General features: G+C 44.1%; 1 protein-coding gene across 2 annotated transcripts in view; it reads right to left on the reverse strand.

Moving 5' to 3' along the window:
* Positions 1 to 16339, reverse strand: part of SEPTIN9 (septin 9) — a 198299-nt gene that overhangs the window by 16027 nt on the left and 165933 nt on the right. For both annotated transcript variants that reach the window (XM_066615121.1, XM_066615120.1), the window contains exons 3-5: positions 8692 to 8883; positions 424 to 552; positions 86 to 167 (exon numbers count right to left, since the gene is read on the reverse strand). In XM_066615121.1, the coding sequence (XP_066471218.1) occupies positions 86 to 167; positions 424 to 552; positions 8692 to 8883 (403 nt within the window). The remainder of the gene's footprint in view (positions 1 to 85; positions 168 to 423; positions 553 to 8691; positions 8884 to 16339) is intronic.

A 16339-nucleotide genomic window follows, 5' to 3' on the forward strand; every position in this document is an offset into this window, starting at 1 on the left:
CTAGTAGCAGGGTGAAAGATTTCCCATCCACCCTTCCCACTTATCCATGCAGAAGCTCCCCATTTCCCCACAGGGATTTACTCACCAGTTCTCATTGTTGATGTGATCTCCAAATCCGGGAGTGTCAATGACAGTCAGCTTCATACGAACACCTTTTTCCTCAATATCTGAATCAGCAGACAAAAGAGGACAACAGTAACAACACATCACCCTAGAATAAATGCTTTATCAATGGAGAAAATTTCTCCACATATACACTCTTCACCAGATGGGTCTTAGGGCCTATAGAACTTTAAACATTCCAGAAATATTCTAGTGAGTCAAGTAAATGGTCCATTCAGCCATTTACTTCCCCTGTAACTCAGCGTCAGACATTCAACAGGCCCAACAAAAGAATCTCACAACCTCTTGGCAAGGGCTCACCATGTGTGATGGACTTGATTTCAATTGTCTTGGGGATCCGCTCTTCAGAGCTTGGCTGCACAGATTTGCGGCTGATTTTGGATTTGAAGAGAGTGTTGATTAGAGTAGATTTTCCCAGGCCACTCTGACCTGTAAGATAGCAGGATGTACAGATATCAGAAAACCCCATCTGCTTTGCTATTTAAACCATCCCACAGTTAGCCTAGAGGTCCTTTGTACAAATTCAAAACTGTATTCAGAAACTATTAGTTAATACACAAGATTGCTATAGCTTGGTCCTCAGCAGAAGCAAATCTGACAAGGATGATATTGTCCTGTTTAATTGAGAAACACTAGAATATTTGGGGAGATTTTCATTCTGATGCTGCGAACCATACAAGATATCTGAATTACACCTGAATCTGCAGACCAGATTGTTAAATAACTTCTCTAATTCAATGAAATATCTTCAGATGCAAGCTAAACACTTTTTAAAAATATTATTCATAAGAATGTTTATATTCTGCTGCTTACTTTCTCTGTCACTCAGATTTAATGAAAATGAAAATTTGCCAGAATTTCTAATTATTCCTCAAATAGAGCTTTAACATGAAAGCTGACATATTTCTTTGTGAACACAAATTAGAACGAATAAAAAGGGATTAATTTACTCTAGATTAGTCAGTTTGGCTCCCCTACCTCAATTTTTCTAGTATGAACAAAAGAAATCAGGATTCATAAAGAAACTGAGATACTTTAATTCACTTAACAAAGACTAACACAACAGGGAATTGATTTGTCTGAAACACATCTTTCCTTTCTGCCCATTGCCTTTGTTTTTAAAACCTGGTTTTTAAAATCCTTAATTCCTGTAATTCGCAAGCCTGAAATTGGACCCAGACCCTCTTTCTGACAAGTATAGATTACTTTCTCCAGAGAGTCTTGTGCAAGTGGAATCACTTCCATTTGTATGTCTTACAGTATTAAATATTCCTGCTATGCAAGGGCCGATCTAGATGTGACAATGAGATGGATGATTGATTTACAATAGCTGTCCTGGGGCCACCGATCCAGTTTAAGACCATAACATGAGCAAAGGGGCACCTTTTCTCAGTGTATCTGGTGAGGGAAACCCTTTTCCCCTCATACACTTTGCCCTAGGAAAAGTTCCCACTTTCCAGATGGATAAATCCTCAACTAGGAAAGCATAAGTGTTACATTTGTATCCTTTAAGGGCTGTAGCAAGGCTGGGGCCAATAGGTGCACTGCTCTACCTAAAATACATCTTTGTCTCACCTAGGCTTTTTTCCCCCCTAGAATTTGCTTCTAATTTATGACACAATAGCCTCCATTTAAATATGAGAGCTTGCTTTAAGAACTAGAACAACTGTACTTAAAATTTTTAAGACTGGTATTTACCCTAAAGCAGTGGTTCCTAAACTGGTGGGTTGTGACCCATCAGCCAGGGAAACATCTGTCCCTACCCCTTTAAGGGGTGGGGGGGAAGGCAGCAATGTGATCCCCAGGATCGTGCAGCTGTTGGGGGGATGGGAGGGTTTTGTTTTTTTACTTACCTACAGCAGCACTGCAGTGGGGGGGGGGGTTGGGGTGTGCAGGGAGTCCTGTGCAAAGCTCCCTGTGCCTGCAAATGTCTTTAAAAAAGAAAAAAAAAATGGGCACTTCCAGTTTTCCTGATGAAACAGGAAGTGCCCATTTTTTTCTTTTTAAAGATATTTGCAGGCACAGGAAACCCTGCAGAGGACTCCCTGGACTCCCTTCCCAACCCTCAGGGCTACAGTGCTGGCTGCAAATAAGGAGGAAAAGAAACCTCTCTTATCCCTGGCAGCAGCAGATCCTGGGGATCATGTTGCTGCCTTCCCCCCTCCCCCGAAACATATTTACAATGCTCCCAACTCCCTTATAGGAGTTTGGGAAGCACTGTCCTAAAGTGCAGTGGGCTAGAGATGCCCTAGCATTCCGTTCTCCTCCACATTCTGATCATTCTTCCTCCTCTTCAAATCTGGCATGGAGGGTGGAGAGGATGAACTTATCTTCTGGCACACTAGCAGGAAGAGCTCTTGTGTGGGTAGCCAACCTTCCAAGCCCATGCAGCAGTGGCAGGCAGCTGGGGCATGTGCTCTCATGGCAGTGATGATGGCAGACAAATGCCTGCAAGCCCACAGTCACCACAATTCTAGCACACTACCCTGCAGGGAACGCACGCATCAGTGTGACTCATAATCCAAGAGTTATCAGACAGGTTCAGTGCATGCAGCCACAAGCTCAGGAAGAAGGGAAGGCAGCAAAACCAGCAGCATGATAGTCGGAGGTAATGGCTTTCGGTGCTGCTGTCTGGTCTTGGTAGAAAGGATGGACTCAGAGTTAGGAACTGAGGTGCACCACTTACCCACTCATTCACCACTCTGACTTCACTCTGGGATTGACTGACCATTCCCAAAAATATGTATTTATAGCACTACTGTAAATTTATTTAGCTATTATAGGTGTATTTATATACCACTTTTCAACAAAAGTGATCAAAGTAGTTTACATAACAAAAATAAATGAAAAAAGGTTCCCTGTCCCAAAGTGGTTCACAATCTAAAACTGAATGTCAACAAAATGATAGCGTTGATCTCTATCATATAAAGCCTTTCATGACCCATTTCAGAGGACCAGATTTATGAGTTCCAACAATCACAAAATCTTGGTGTAGTAGAAGAAATGTGAAGGGAAAATAACCAAGAACTTATAAGCATCTGGTTTAGATTACAGTAGACCACACTAATTAATATGTTTAAGTCATACTCTAGCTCAGGGTTGTCCAAAGTTTTTGGCAGGAGGCATCTCTCTGACACAGTATGGGGGGCCGGGGAAAAAAAGAATTTACATTTAAATTTGAATAAATTTACATAAATGAATAAAGATGAACTTATATGAATGAATGAAGGTCTTGCAATAGCTCAAGGCCTATAAAAGGCCTGGCACAAAGCAAGGCCAGTCTTTCTGTCGCTGCCACTGCTGCATCACAGACGTGAAACAGCAAGCAGTGGAGGGAGCCCTCATCCCACAACTCACGTGAGAAGTCAAACAGTCGCCCTCACACTGAAAACAGTTGTGTCGGGCCAGTGCAGGCTCCAACAAATCTCCAGAGGGCCAGAGGCTCATTGGAGACTCATTGGGCTCCCTGAGGGCAGCACTGAGAGTCCTGGAGGGCCGCAAGTGGCCCCAGGACTGGGGTTTGGGCACCCCTGCTCTAGCTGACTACATGAAGTTTTACTTAGCAGGTAAGGGGAAACTGTTCGGAACAGCTGGACTGGTTTCAGTTAGGAGTGTGTAGGAAGGAAAAGAGATGTTGGAGTAATGCAGAATACAAACATTTTATGAAACAAACCAGGAGACTGCTACGTTTTCTCACACAAAGGAAATTAAGAAACATTTCTTAATGGGGGCGCAGAGGGGCGCAGGGGTGTGCATCCACTCACCCCCGCCTGCAGCAGCCTCCCGGAAATTGGAAGAGCCCAGCACTAGCCTCAGCAAGGCTCTCCATGCAGCACAGACCCCTGCAGAATGTAAACTTTTAATATGCCAATAAAGGTACTGAAGTGTGTGTGTGTGACCCCTGCAGAACGCGATCACGATCACAATCACTTCCTGTTTCTTGATCGCAAAACCAGAAATGGTCGCGATCATGTTCTGCAGGGTCCTGCGCTGCAAGGAGAGCCTTACTGAGGCTGGTGCCAGGCTCCTCCAAGTCCCGGGAGGTTGCTGTAGGCGGGGGGTGAGTGGAAGCACACCCCTGCACCCTGATTAGAGGCATGATCTAGGGGATTGTGTCTATCTGCCTTTCCCCCTTCCCACCCCTTAAGGGGGCAGAGTCCAGGGTTCTCAGGCTGGAGTGTCGCAATGCCCCAGTTTGAGACCCACTGGTCTAGGGCTTGTACTTCTCCTGGTGCTTGAATAAAAGGTTTCCTACCCACAGTCTAGGAGCAAAGTCTCAATGTGAACTGAAGCGGTTGAAGCTTCTTGAGTTTTCATGGCTCTGCATTTCCTCCATGCTACCTTTCCTCTCTCAACAGTTTTGCCAAATTCTGTTTCCAAAACTTGATCTAGAGAACGTATGCCCACTTTGAGCTAATTAGTTCCGCTGGCTCAAGCATGGCTAGCTCTAGCGGCGTATGCAACTTCAAATGGTTTGACTGCCTGAAGACAATTTTAAGCAGACAGACTCAAAATGGGAGAATAAGTTGGGTGCACAAAAGGAAGTGGATAGGGCTGCATTCAAGAAAGGAGGCACTTTCTTTCCCAGGCACAGTTCGTCCTGTTCATTTGTAGCTGGCTTGCCCTCAGGATGTGCAAAGGGAGACTCTGACTTGTAGAGGAGCAGTAACTACTAGAAAATGAGGCATTCTTGTTTAAATGAACGTTAAACCACTGCAGCAGTTCAGCTTGTTAAGACTTTGCCTGACACTGTTATGAGCTCAGAGTAAGTTTATTCTGCTTGTAAAAGACCAAGGGCGCAATCCAAAGCCCTTATGTCAGTGCTTTCCAGCACTGACATAAGGGCAATGCAGCTCTGAGGTAAGGGAACAAACATTCCCTTAGTTTGAGGAGGCCTCCGTGAGTGACACCCAACTGCAGGATGTAGCACACATCCCATTGGCACCGCTATGCCAGTGCTGGAAAGCACTGACATAAGGCGTTAGGATTGCACCCTAAGGTTCTCTTCACCCCACAATGGAGAAAACAAGTTTTGCATCTTGGTCACCTGTCATCTGCCTTTGAGCAACCCAGGGCTGCCTCTGGTATTGTGTGTACAGGCACCTCCCATTCTACACTGGGGTTATGTTTTAGAAAAAGCAACATGTGTCTCAAAAAAGGTAAATTAAAAATAAATTTTAACCTGCATTCTTCCAAACATATGCAAGTGCAAATTAGGTTTAGGTATTCATTTAACAAGCATTCTTCTAAAATTGTTGAAATCAGATGCGTAAAATGAGAGGTCTCTTGTGTATTTGTTATGAATGTCTTGTTATCCTGTTCCAGAGAGCACAAATAAAAGGGATGTCGTCGAAAGGAATACTTAAAATTGCTGTTGTGCATAATGATAATAATTAATAATATAGACTGAACTGCTTCACTATCACCGGGATGAGGCAGCCTGGGTTGTGCCATAAAGTTTTCCTCCTCCAGAGACTGCACTGTACACAAACCTTATGACTCATAGGTGTAAAAACAGAATCTTTGCACAGACTGCCACTTCTGGGAACAGGTTACATACGGCACTTCCTCCCTAACCCACCACCACTTCATTAAGAATTGAGTTCCTTGCTACTTTATAAAAACAGCAGAATCATGAAAAGGCGGCATATGAAACAGAAAATGACTGGCACTTTTAATTACGTCATTTTTCTTGTGAACTTGTGACCTATGGACTTCTCATACCTAATATCATAAGACTCAGCTATGCTATAAATCCATCTATCATTCAGGATTCCCAAGTAGTCCTTTCATACACTAGAAACCATTCCAGTTGGCAAGAAGGCAAGCCATGCCTGCTATCCCAGTGTCATTTTAATTACAGCACTTGAATAATGTGTCATTTTACAACTCCCAGCCTACTAGCAAGCAGCCTACACCTCACAAGAGGAATTCTGGGTTGTGAAAAAGGAAACAGCTCTTGAATGGACTATTCCACAGAACTGAGAACCTCTTCACACCTGTCCCGCTGCAGGCAGGCATGGAGCAAGAGAGGAGCAGCATCAACACATTGGGAATTCTGACAGAGCAGAGAATCCTATCCAGGACTGCATTACGACAGCAGAACATACTTCTGCTGTCACAAAACAGCCACCAACGGTGTGCAGAGAACTCTGTCAACAGCCACTTTGGAAGTATGGCTGCAAGAGGTGGGAGCATTTCCCACTGCGCCTGCAGGAACAAGCAGAAGTAACGAGGGATGGTGGGAGTGAGGACGGGGTGAATCTGGCAGCAATGGTGTGTGCAAGATTCCATCCTTTCATTTTGCAGCCTCCTGCCCCTTTCTTCTCCTCTGACTTGTGCCGGCTACAGAATTGGCACACATCCAAGGAAACCCATTGTGAAGCAAAAGGCTTATAGAGGGGGTAAGGGAAAATAATTCTCCTTTCCCCTCCAAAGCCTCCTAATTTCCCCCTCTCTGTTGCTGGACACAGCACATTCATTTTCAGTATCGCTGTATGGGGGGGGGGGGGGAACGGGACAGACGGACAGACAGACAGGATTGGGTCTTGAGTTTCTTTGTCAATCCTACCCAAATGGACCTTAATCCTGATTGCTGAATTAAGGGTCACGTAAAAAAGAAATCCATCTTCTCTTTTCCTGGGGAATGAAAGTGGCCAGAAACTTTTTCTACAGCTAAGGTTCATGATCAGCAAGATAACACTGTATGAAAGAAGACTGAGCTGATGGGATTTCTAAAATATATGTTTCAAATAAACTTCCAACATTTGCGTTTTAGGCTTTGGTCAGAAGCTTTCAACAACCCACATGCAATGTATACCCCTTTATCAAACCAACAAAGAATACAGTCTCATTGTAACTGAAACTCTAGTCAAACTGAAGGAAAAAAAAAAAACTTTACTGTGTCTATTCGTTTACAATTCAGGACCCTGGTGGGAGAAGAGGGAATTTTAAATCTTTCCTCTACCACTGTCCTTATCAGGTCGCAATCTGGTGGTTTAATTTGCCGTGGCAAACTTTCCTTCCAAAGCAAAGAGTAGCCAAATTAAATTCCTCACCCCACCCACCTACATTCCCTGGTTGCTATTTACAAATGCACAACTACTAAGCACACGGTAAGCAACATGTCTAGTTTGACCCTTACCTGCAAATAAATAATTGACTCTTTTACATCTAATCCTGAGAGTGGAAATATACCCCATTAGAAATGTTTTGGGATTGTCACTCCCGAATCGGCCTTTTCAGCCACACTAGACGCTGTTCCAGAACCACCTTTCAGAGCGCGATACCATAGTCTTTCGAGACTGAAGGTTGCCAACTATGCCTACTGAGAGCCAGGGTGGTATAGTGGTTTGGGAGGTGGATTTAGACCTGGATGATCCAGGTTCTAATCCCCCCTCGGCCACAAAGCTTCCTGGGTGACCTTGGGCCAGTCACTTTCTCTCAGTCTCACCGACAGTCTCACAGGGTTGTTGTGAGGACAAGAAGGAGGGGAGGAGCAGCTGTGTAAAACCGCCCTGAGCTCTTCAGAGGAAGGGCGGTATAAAAATGTGAAAAAATAAATAAATAAATACTGGCTGAAATTATGAATTGCTCAAACCACCAGAGGCTAACTGTTGCTACCTCTCATGAGAATTCAGTGAGCTTTTAAGAACATGATTTAATTTCTTTCAATTTTTATTACCTCATTCTTTGGTCCTAGGACTTTCGGGGTGGTTTGCAACAGTTTAAAAACAGCAACACTAATAACATCCATCAAAATTACTAAAATCAGTAGCATGATACACAGCACAAGAGAAGATGACAGAAGGCTAAGATGTAAAGACTCTAAAATCCCAAAATCCTGGACAAGTAAAATGCCATCACTTGGCACCAGAAAGACTTCAGGCCCAGTACCAGCTGAACTCCCCTGGAGAGAATATTATATAACTAGGGCATCACTACTGATAAGGGTTATAATCTCTGAACATCACCTGCCACACCTCTGAAAGACTCCCGAAAAATTATCTATAATAGTAAGAAGTGAGGCTGCCTGGACACTATATAACATGAGATCTCAAGCAGTTTATCAATATTCCCTGTGAAATTCAGCTGATAACAGATTAATTCATTTTTTAACAGATTTCCTCTGAAGGAATGCTATTAAAAGTCTCAAATAACCTGGGAAAACAATACAAACAAAAAAGAACTATAGGTATTGGTTCAAGAAATTGTCAGGCACATTGCTCAGCAGCATAGCTATTCCAGCTTCAGTAGCAGACAATCTATTAAATGCACAAGTTCTTAACCTCTGACATGGCAATTAGGACAAAGAGGCTTATTAGAAGAAGTGCACAGTCACCTTGACATTCAGGTTACATGATTCCTGCAGTGAGCTCAGAGTTGTATTAATAAGTAGGGAAGAGTTTACCAATTCATATAACTCCAGTACTCCTAGGTGCAGTGTGAATGAGCTGCTTCTATATATGGGATGGAGAGACAAGAATCCACTCAAGAAATGGTAAAATAACTATCACCCAAAGTGCAATGCTGAAGCCTATAAAACATGCTGATGGGAACACAACTTACCAACTACCATGATATTGAACTCAAATCCTTGTTTCATGGCTTTTCTTCTCATCTGCTCAAGGATGGCATCTATCCCAACATAGCCAAAGTCAACTGTTGGTTTCTCTGTCCGCGTTGGTGCAGCTTGCTTGAGGCCAGCATCTCGAGTGACATCCGTCATGCTGCTTTGGTAGCTGGGAATTGTCTGTAAACCTACAGAGAAGAATGAAAAATATTATGAAGCTGTCGTACTTCTACTAGTGCTGTAAATAAAAACACATTTAGAGTGAAACCATTGAAGATCCAAGATATCTCTTTGTGGCTGAAGGTTAACTATAAGAAACGAAAACATGGAAATTGGACATTGTCCTTGTAAACAACATGGATATGAACACCTATCTCAAAATTCCTGTCATATGGACTCTTGAGTGAGAGGAAGGCAGTTTTCCCACACACAGGCAGAAGGCTTTTAGGGAAATTGACATGCATCTGATGTTTCAGAAACTGGCCTGAACACAGATCTACATTCAAGGAAACTGGAAAAAATCCAAATAAAGTTCTCTCTGCAAAACATTCCCTGGAACTAAGGTGACTCTGAGCCTTACTTCTCAGTATACAGACAGAAAAGGATCACAGCTGTCTCCTACAGGACTTTTGGAAACAGAAACACAGAGAAGGAAGCAGAGTTTCCTCTGCACAGAAAGGTACTGGCAGCAGTGGCAGACTGAAGCAAGTCCAGGCCGTAGCAAAGCAGCTTCTCCCTGCTGGACCTTCATTGGCCCCAAAAGTCTCTGGGGAGAAATGACATTCTACATACCTTTCCTAGCCAGAGGACAGACCCCCTGGAGTAAATACAGCACAGATTTGTTTGTGCTCATTTGCACATGATCAAGGCTGTGTTGCGCAGATCAGGGCCTCTGAGAGGAATTTTATCAGGGGGTACAAAGTTTCTTTTGGGCCCTTTTGCAGAGGGGGAGGGGTGAAACAGAGCAGACAGGGGAGGAACTGGAGACAACTGGAAAAGTCTTTAGAGCCCAGGTCTACCCACCCATGCGGCATCAGCAGCTAGATACAGTAATACAGAAAACAAAACACACTCCTAAGTCTCTCTAAAATCTTTTAAATATAGAAAATAGCAGAAAACTAGCATCATAATATTTAGGCTCACGCTAGAATGGAAAGTGTCCTGTGCCTACCAAACTTGCTTCTGTAGCAGCTGTAGTCTTGCAGCTGTGTCCCTGAGCTCCTACCTATACACTCCTTCACGGCAAGCAGCTCGCCATGCCAAAGAACGATGGTAGCAGGCCAGTTTCCTCCCAGATTTGACACTGTGTTAAGGAGTGTCATGGATACATTCCTCAGCCCAGCATATACTGCACGCTTGCAGTATCCTGTAAATAAAACACTCTAAATGCGTTTTTATTCACAGCACATACCACTGCACATCCTGTGCAGGCAACAAGTCTGAGTAGACAGGAAAATTTAAAATCCAGAAAATTGTACTCCTCCTTTGGCCCCTGAGCCAGGGTACAATTACCCTCTTTAACCCCCTCTCCTAGGCCCTGGCCCCGATCCTATTCAAATAATGTTTCAAGCTCCTCTGTCTGGTTTCTCACATTAATGATACTCTTCTAGTGAACAATGCATGCTGTAGAATGGAGGAAAGCATCTCTTCAAATAACCCTTTTGGGGCTTCAACTTCTCTCCTGAAAAGCCCACTGGCTTTCCCTGGCCTGTTTATAAATGCTTCCAGAGTAAGCCTGGGCCTTTGTCAGGATAACAGCTTAGTCTGGATCTTGCCTGTCTAGTTTGTTATTCCCTTCTGCTTCATCTTCACACTGCTTCTCCATCCTGTGCCAGCTCTAGGCCCCAGTCAGGCAGTTTAGGGCCCAATCCTTACCACTGGCACGCACTGCCGTAAATGTGCCATAAAGCACATTTATGAGCCCTTAGTGACGATGGAACACTGGTAATCTGCTGCTCTGCGATCACCTGAACCGGCGAGCAGCGGAGAAGTAGGTGGTGGCATGGGGGGGAGACATGGGGGAGGTGAACAGGGATCAAGGGAGGGAGTGGGATGGGACGGAGACAGGACCAATGGAGCTCAGCTCCACCAGATTCTGAGCTCTGTATTAGGCTGTGCAGCCCAACACAGAGGGTCTTGATTCTACGGCAGCCTAAGGGCTGCCGCAGTATCAAGTAACCCCATTGCGGGACTACTGCCCTTACTCAGGGGAAGAGGATGGAAGCTGCCCTGTGTGCATGCTCTACAGCAGTCCTGGTGCAGTGGGCAGTTTAGGATTGAGTTTCCCAACAATCCCGGGTTGCATAACATTTTAAGCTCAGGTCAATATGGCTTTAGGAACTCCTTGGTAGTCTGGCATGCCACTCGTAGTATCCAAACATGGCTGCCTCAGGCTGACAATACCCCTCACCCACCCCCCAAACATTACAGAACAAATGAAGAAATAAAAACAATAACTTCCTTCTCCAACAATGCATGTTACAGGAGATTTATAAATTAACTTCTATGGAATATAAATAGAATAATTCTGAAAAACAAAGAACTCTTATTGCAAAGCGGCCCTACATTTTCAATAAAAAAGACAACTAAACATTAGCAAGAAGGCAGTAGTCATGGGTACAACTAAAATTAATCCTACTCTAGCTAGCAGGTCCCTGCTTCTCTGGCAAGTCCATTTCTATCATGATCTCATCCTTTTTTCATCTTCTAGGTCGTCCCCTTTAAACACAAATCATCTTCAATCTGATGCAGTTTTGGAACACTAGGCCCTCTGAATAGTTTAGATTAAATACAGCCATCCATTATAGCTGCTGGAGGTAAGGAGAGGGGGGAAGGGGAGCTGCATGCCAAAAATGTGTATTTAGCACAGAACATTTCAGAATAAGGTCTGCACACAGAAGCAATGACTGATTGCACAGACAGGCTGCCAGGATTTCCTGTTATGGTGAAGAACTGTGTCATCAAACTTGCTCATGGTAAGAATGCCAGTGAACTTAGAGAATGTCCCATGTTCTATCAATCAGGATCACAAATGTACAGCATATGCTGCAAATATATGGCAAGCCCTCAAGTTCTAATGGGAGTGTAATGTCTTGTGCGTCACTGCCTTTCGCTAGCCGCTAAAAAATCTTTCAAAGTTAGAGAGCTCACCTAACCAACAATCCCTCCCAAACCACTCTGCTGGGATCCCTGTCAACTGTGGGACAGGAAGCACTTGGCATCCTGGTTCCAAAACAGTAGGGGAAGGTGTGTCTGAGCAAATCTGAGATAGAAGTAGTGAACAGCTCATTAGTCCTGCAACAACAGATGGTGGGCCCCTTCCAATGACTATTTCTTGTAGCAGTGAAACCAAGGAGTCTTAGCCAGTCACATGTTGGTAACCTCTCAATTTATGGAGCAGATGCTACAGGGGCTTCTCGGCAGCCAAACAAGACCTGCCAAGAACACTCTCTCTTGCACCATCTCCAGGAGCCATTGGTTATTCTTCCTTCTAAGAATAACTGGTCCTTAAGCCCAGTTGAAGAGCCTGGCTCTCTTTGGGGATAACCCTCAGACAGGTACACATAGTCGTATGGGGTTATGGTTATTTGTGCATGAGGTAGACTAAGTCATCCTCTGGTAGATCCTTGCAAAGATCAGAGAATTTCCTCTACTTACCAATCAGAGATAATTGAAGATCATTAAGTCACCAGCCCAGATGGTGTTCACACAAGAGTTCTTAAGGAACTGAAGAATGAAGTTGCAGATCTTATGACTAAAATATGCAACTAGTTCCTTCAAATTGGAGGATAGCAAACATCACACCAATCTTTAAAAAAGGAAAGAGAGGCCACCCAGGAACTACAGGCCTGTCAGCCTAACATCTATTCCAGGTATTAGTGTTAGTTGGCAACCTTCAGTCTCAAAAGACTATGGTATCGCGCTCTGAATGGTGGTTCTGGAACAGCGTCTAGAGTGGCTGAGCCTTGCACAATTCTGGTCATTACATCTCAAAAAGGATGCAGTGGGTCTGGAAGAGGTGCAGAAGAGAGCGACCAAAATGATTAGTGGGCTGGGGGACCTCCCTTACAAGGAAATACTACAGCAGTGGTGCTCAATAGGTGGATCGCGATCTACCGGTAGATCGCGAGGCAAAATGAGTAGATCGCGGAGTGCCGACCCCCCCCTTCAGGTGCCTCTGGGAGGAAACGCCGGGAGTAAGGCCCATTGTACTCAATGGGGCTTACTCCCAGGTAAGTGTGGCTAGGATTGCAGCCTCACAGCCTAATCCTAGGCATGTCTACTCAGGAGTAAGTCCTGTTATACTCAGTGGGGCTCAAGGTACACCAACATACATTGTACACATAAATGTTATATGTTATGATGGCGAGAACATTGTAAAAAAAACTCTGGTAGATCTCCGGGCCTTGCTAGGTTTCAAAGTAGCTCTCGAGCCAAAAAAGTGTGAGCACCCCTGTGCTACAGAGTTCCTGTAGCCTTTCGGTCTGGAAAGAAGGGGCTCTTCAGTCTAGAAAGAAGGATCCTAAGGTGGGATGTGATTGAGACATATAAAATTATGCAGGGGATAGATAGAGTGGATAGAGCGAAGTTCTTTTCCTTCTTGCATAATCTTCTTAATAAAAAGGAGAAGCTGGTTGCCCCTCCACTAGGGTTGAGTGAGCTGTTGGACTGCTAAATGAAGATGTTGAGATCTATTTTGATCTAAATGAAGATGCTGAAATCTTCAGCCAAGTATGCATTTGGGCCCAACCACAGATACTACTGTATATTCACTGTTTCAATTATCCGCTGTTGTGGATAATTGCGCTGTTCAATTATCCTGCACTCACCCACACACCCATTAACTTGCTTTACAGACGTACCCCAGTGAAAATGTCTTACTGAAGCCATAACTGCCCAATGACGCATATATGCAACAGGGATCAAATGCGTACAGCTGTGGGCTGGGTAGAAATGGATTAACCAGGTTGCTATAAGCTATCACCAGGTCACTATAAGTTTGAGGCTGACTCCAGGTAGTCAAGTGGGTGCTCCTCTTTTATTTAGCAGGGGGAGAGTAACTGGCCCACCTCACCCCAGCAGTGTCTTTTCTAGTGGCTGTCTGCTGGTGTTGCATCTTTTTAGTTTGTGAGCCCTTTTGGGACAGGGAGCCATTAGATATTTGATTTTCTCTGTAAACCGCTTTGTGAACTTTTTGTTGAAAAGCGGTATATAAATACTGTTGTTGTTGTTGTTCCAGGTAGCCTGGGTGCTGGGGAAAAAATTAGATCAAGCTTAACAGGAAGCAGAAGTTAACCACTTGCACTGCTTTTTTTAAGCATCCAGGTTGCTGGGAGGCAGCCTGACAGGCACTATAAGCTCAGCTTATTGAGACCTGGTTAAGCAAGACGTTTTTGCTGGGGTAAGTCTGTAAAGCAAGTTAATGGGCATAGGGGGTATGGAGACAGGGGTCCCCTATATCTGCAATGTCCTTATCTGTGGGGGATCTGTGGAACGGATCTCTGCGGATATGGGGACGCACCTGTAATACACATAAGGGTAATTTTTGAATTTTGAACTAAAGAGAAGCAAACTGAATCATTTTTCAATCTGAATATGTACCAAAATATGTCAAACTCTGGGTAGGTTCAGAGGGCTGGAAGCCATGCACTGACTATGCCTATAGCAGGGGTGCTCACACTTTTTTGGCTCGAGAGCTACTTTGAAACCCAGCAAGGCCCGGAGATCTACCAGAGTTTTTTTTACAATGTTCTCGCCATCATAACATATAACATTTATGTGTACAATGTATGTTGGTGTACCCTGAGCCCCACTGAGTATAACAGGACTTACTCCTAAGTAGACATGCCTAGGATTAGGCTGTGAGGCTGCAATCCTAGCCACACTTACCTGGGAGTAAGCCCCATTGAGTACAATGGGCCTTACTCCTGGCGTTTCCTCCTGGAGGCACCTGAAGGGGGGGGGGTCGGCACTCCGCGATCTACTCATTTTGCCTCGCGATCTACCGGTAGATCGCGATCCACCTATTGAGCACCCCTGGTCTATAGGATGGTAACTCTCTGCTAAGGTGGGAAGAGCAATGATAATATCCTGGTGTGGGAGAGAAATCTTAGAATGTGGCCCTGATATAGTGGAACACTTTATGGTTAGACAAAGGGAAGTGGTTTGTACTCACTGCTTTGTTGATATTTATATACTGCCTGTTAATACTGAACTACAAAGAACAGAAGGACAAAGATTTATGTAGAGAAAGTTTCAGAAAAAGTTAGTATGAACCTTGACAAAACATGGCACCAAATCAAACTGAATTCTCCAGTCTTCTCATCAAAACCATGGGGAACTATCTCTACAGGTATCGTTCCAGAGCGGTTGTGAGTGTGGAGTGAAATGCAGAAATTTAAAACAGATTTAGAAACTGATTTAACAATCCTGTAACCCAGACACCCGAGAGGCAGAAAAAACTTCCACATACTGTATGTAATGTCTGGTTCCTACAGTGTTGGACAAGATGAACATTTTCATGGAAGAACATCTCTTTTCCAAAAGCAAGCCTAATGCTACAAATAATTAATAAATACACAAACTTTTCAGAATTATTTACATTTTAAAGTCTGGTGTCAGCAAAATATTTTTTTTTTTAAGAAAGGGAGAAACTAAAAGGCTGTAACTCACAACTTTTCTGCTGTATTTGCATTTATACTATCATTAGTCCACTTACGGATTTCCATCCTTTTACAAATTAGAAGAAGAAAAAAGATAGACTGGGAAGAAAGAGCGCAAAATTTTTTAAAAATATGATTCACGATTTCAGAAGGTGTTATGGTTATTCAGCAGCACCTTCTGAAAAGGTGGATATGGGCAAAATCAACAGACAAACTTGGAACTTCCCACAAGAGGAGCTTAAGGCACAAGTCTTAATAAAAGTATCCCACTAAGAGCAATACAGAGCAATACAGAGATGTGCTTAAACCAGTGTAAATCACTCGCACCGGCTTCTGGGTGTCACTAATGTGCTGTATAGTATGTTTGCACCACCATGGAAGGCCGGCACTAAGACACACTCCCCACACTGGAGCAAGCGGCGCCAAAGGTAAGTTCATGTCGCTGGTTTGAGGGTTTGGGAAAGGCAGCCAGACTGGTGGCCAGGCTGGGCCTGGGGGGGAGGACTGGCCTCCTGCACTTAAGACCATATCCTAACCCCCTCCTGATCAGCCAAACCTAACTCTGGGCTACATGAATCTGCACCAGCAATTTAGCTGGCGCAGATCCGAATAGCCACAATATGGTGGCTGGGGCAGTACTCGGGGTAAGAGGAAAAATAACTCCTTCCCTCAAGTTGTGCCACAGCATCTCCAACCCTGCACTGGCCAATCGGCCTTCCTATTACAGGCAGAGATTGGGCCGTTAGACCAATAGGTGTACCCTGAAAACCCCTCTAGTCACAAATATTGGGATTTGGTTAGAACAGATGCACAATGCATCTCATTCACTACAATCAGCGAGGGGAAAAAACAGGTTAGATTCAGTCCTACACAAATTCTTTATTTGGAGAGCACCACAGACTAAACAAAACTACCAGGTGCCAAAGAGATCAATCCTAACAAATAATCACCATTCTGTAGAGAGCACATTGAGTTTTAACCC

Source organism: Tiliqua scincoides, chromosome 2 (assembly GCF_035046505.1).
Source record: "Tiliqua scincoides isolate rTilSci1 chromosome 2, rTilSci1.hap2, whole genome shotgun sequence".
NCBI lineage: Eukaryota > Metazoa > Chordata > Lepidosauria > Squamata > Scincidae > Tiliqua > Tiliqua scincoides.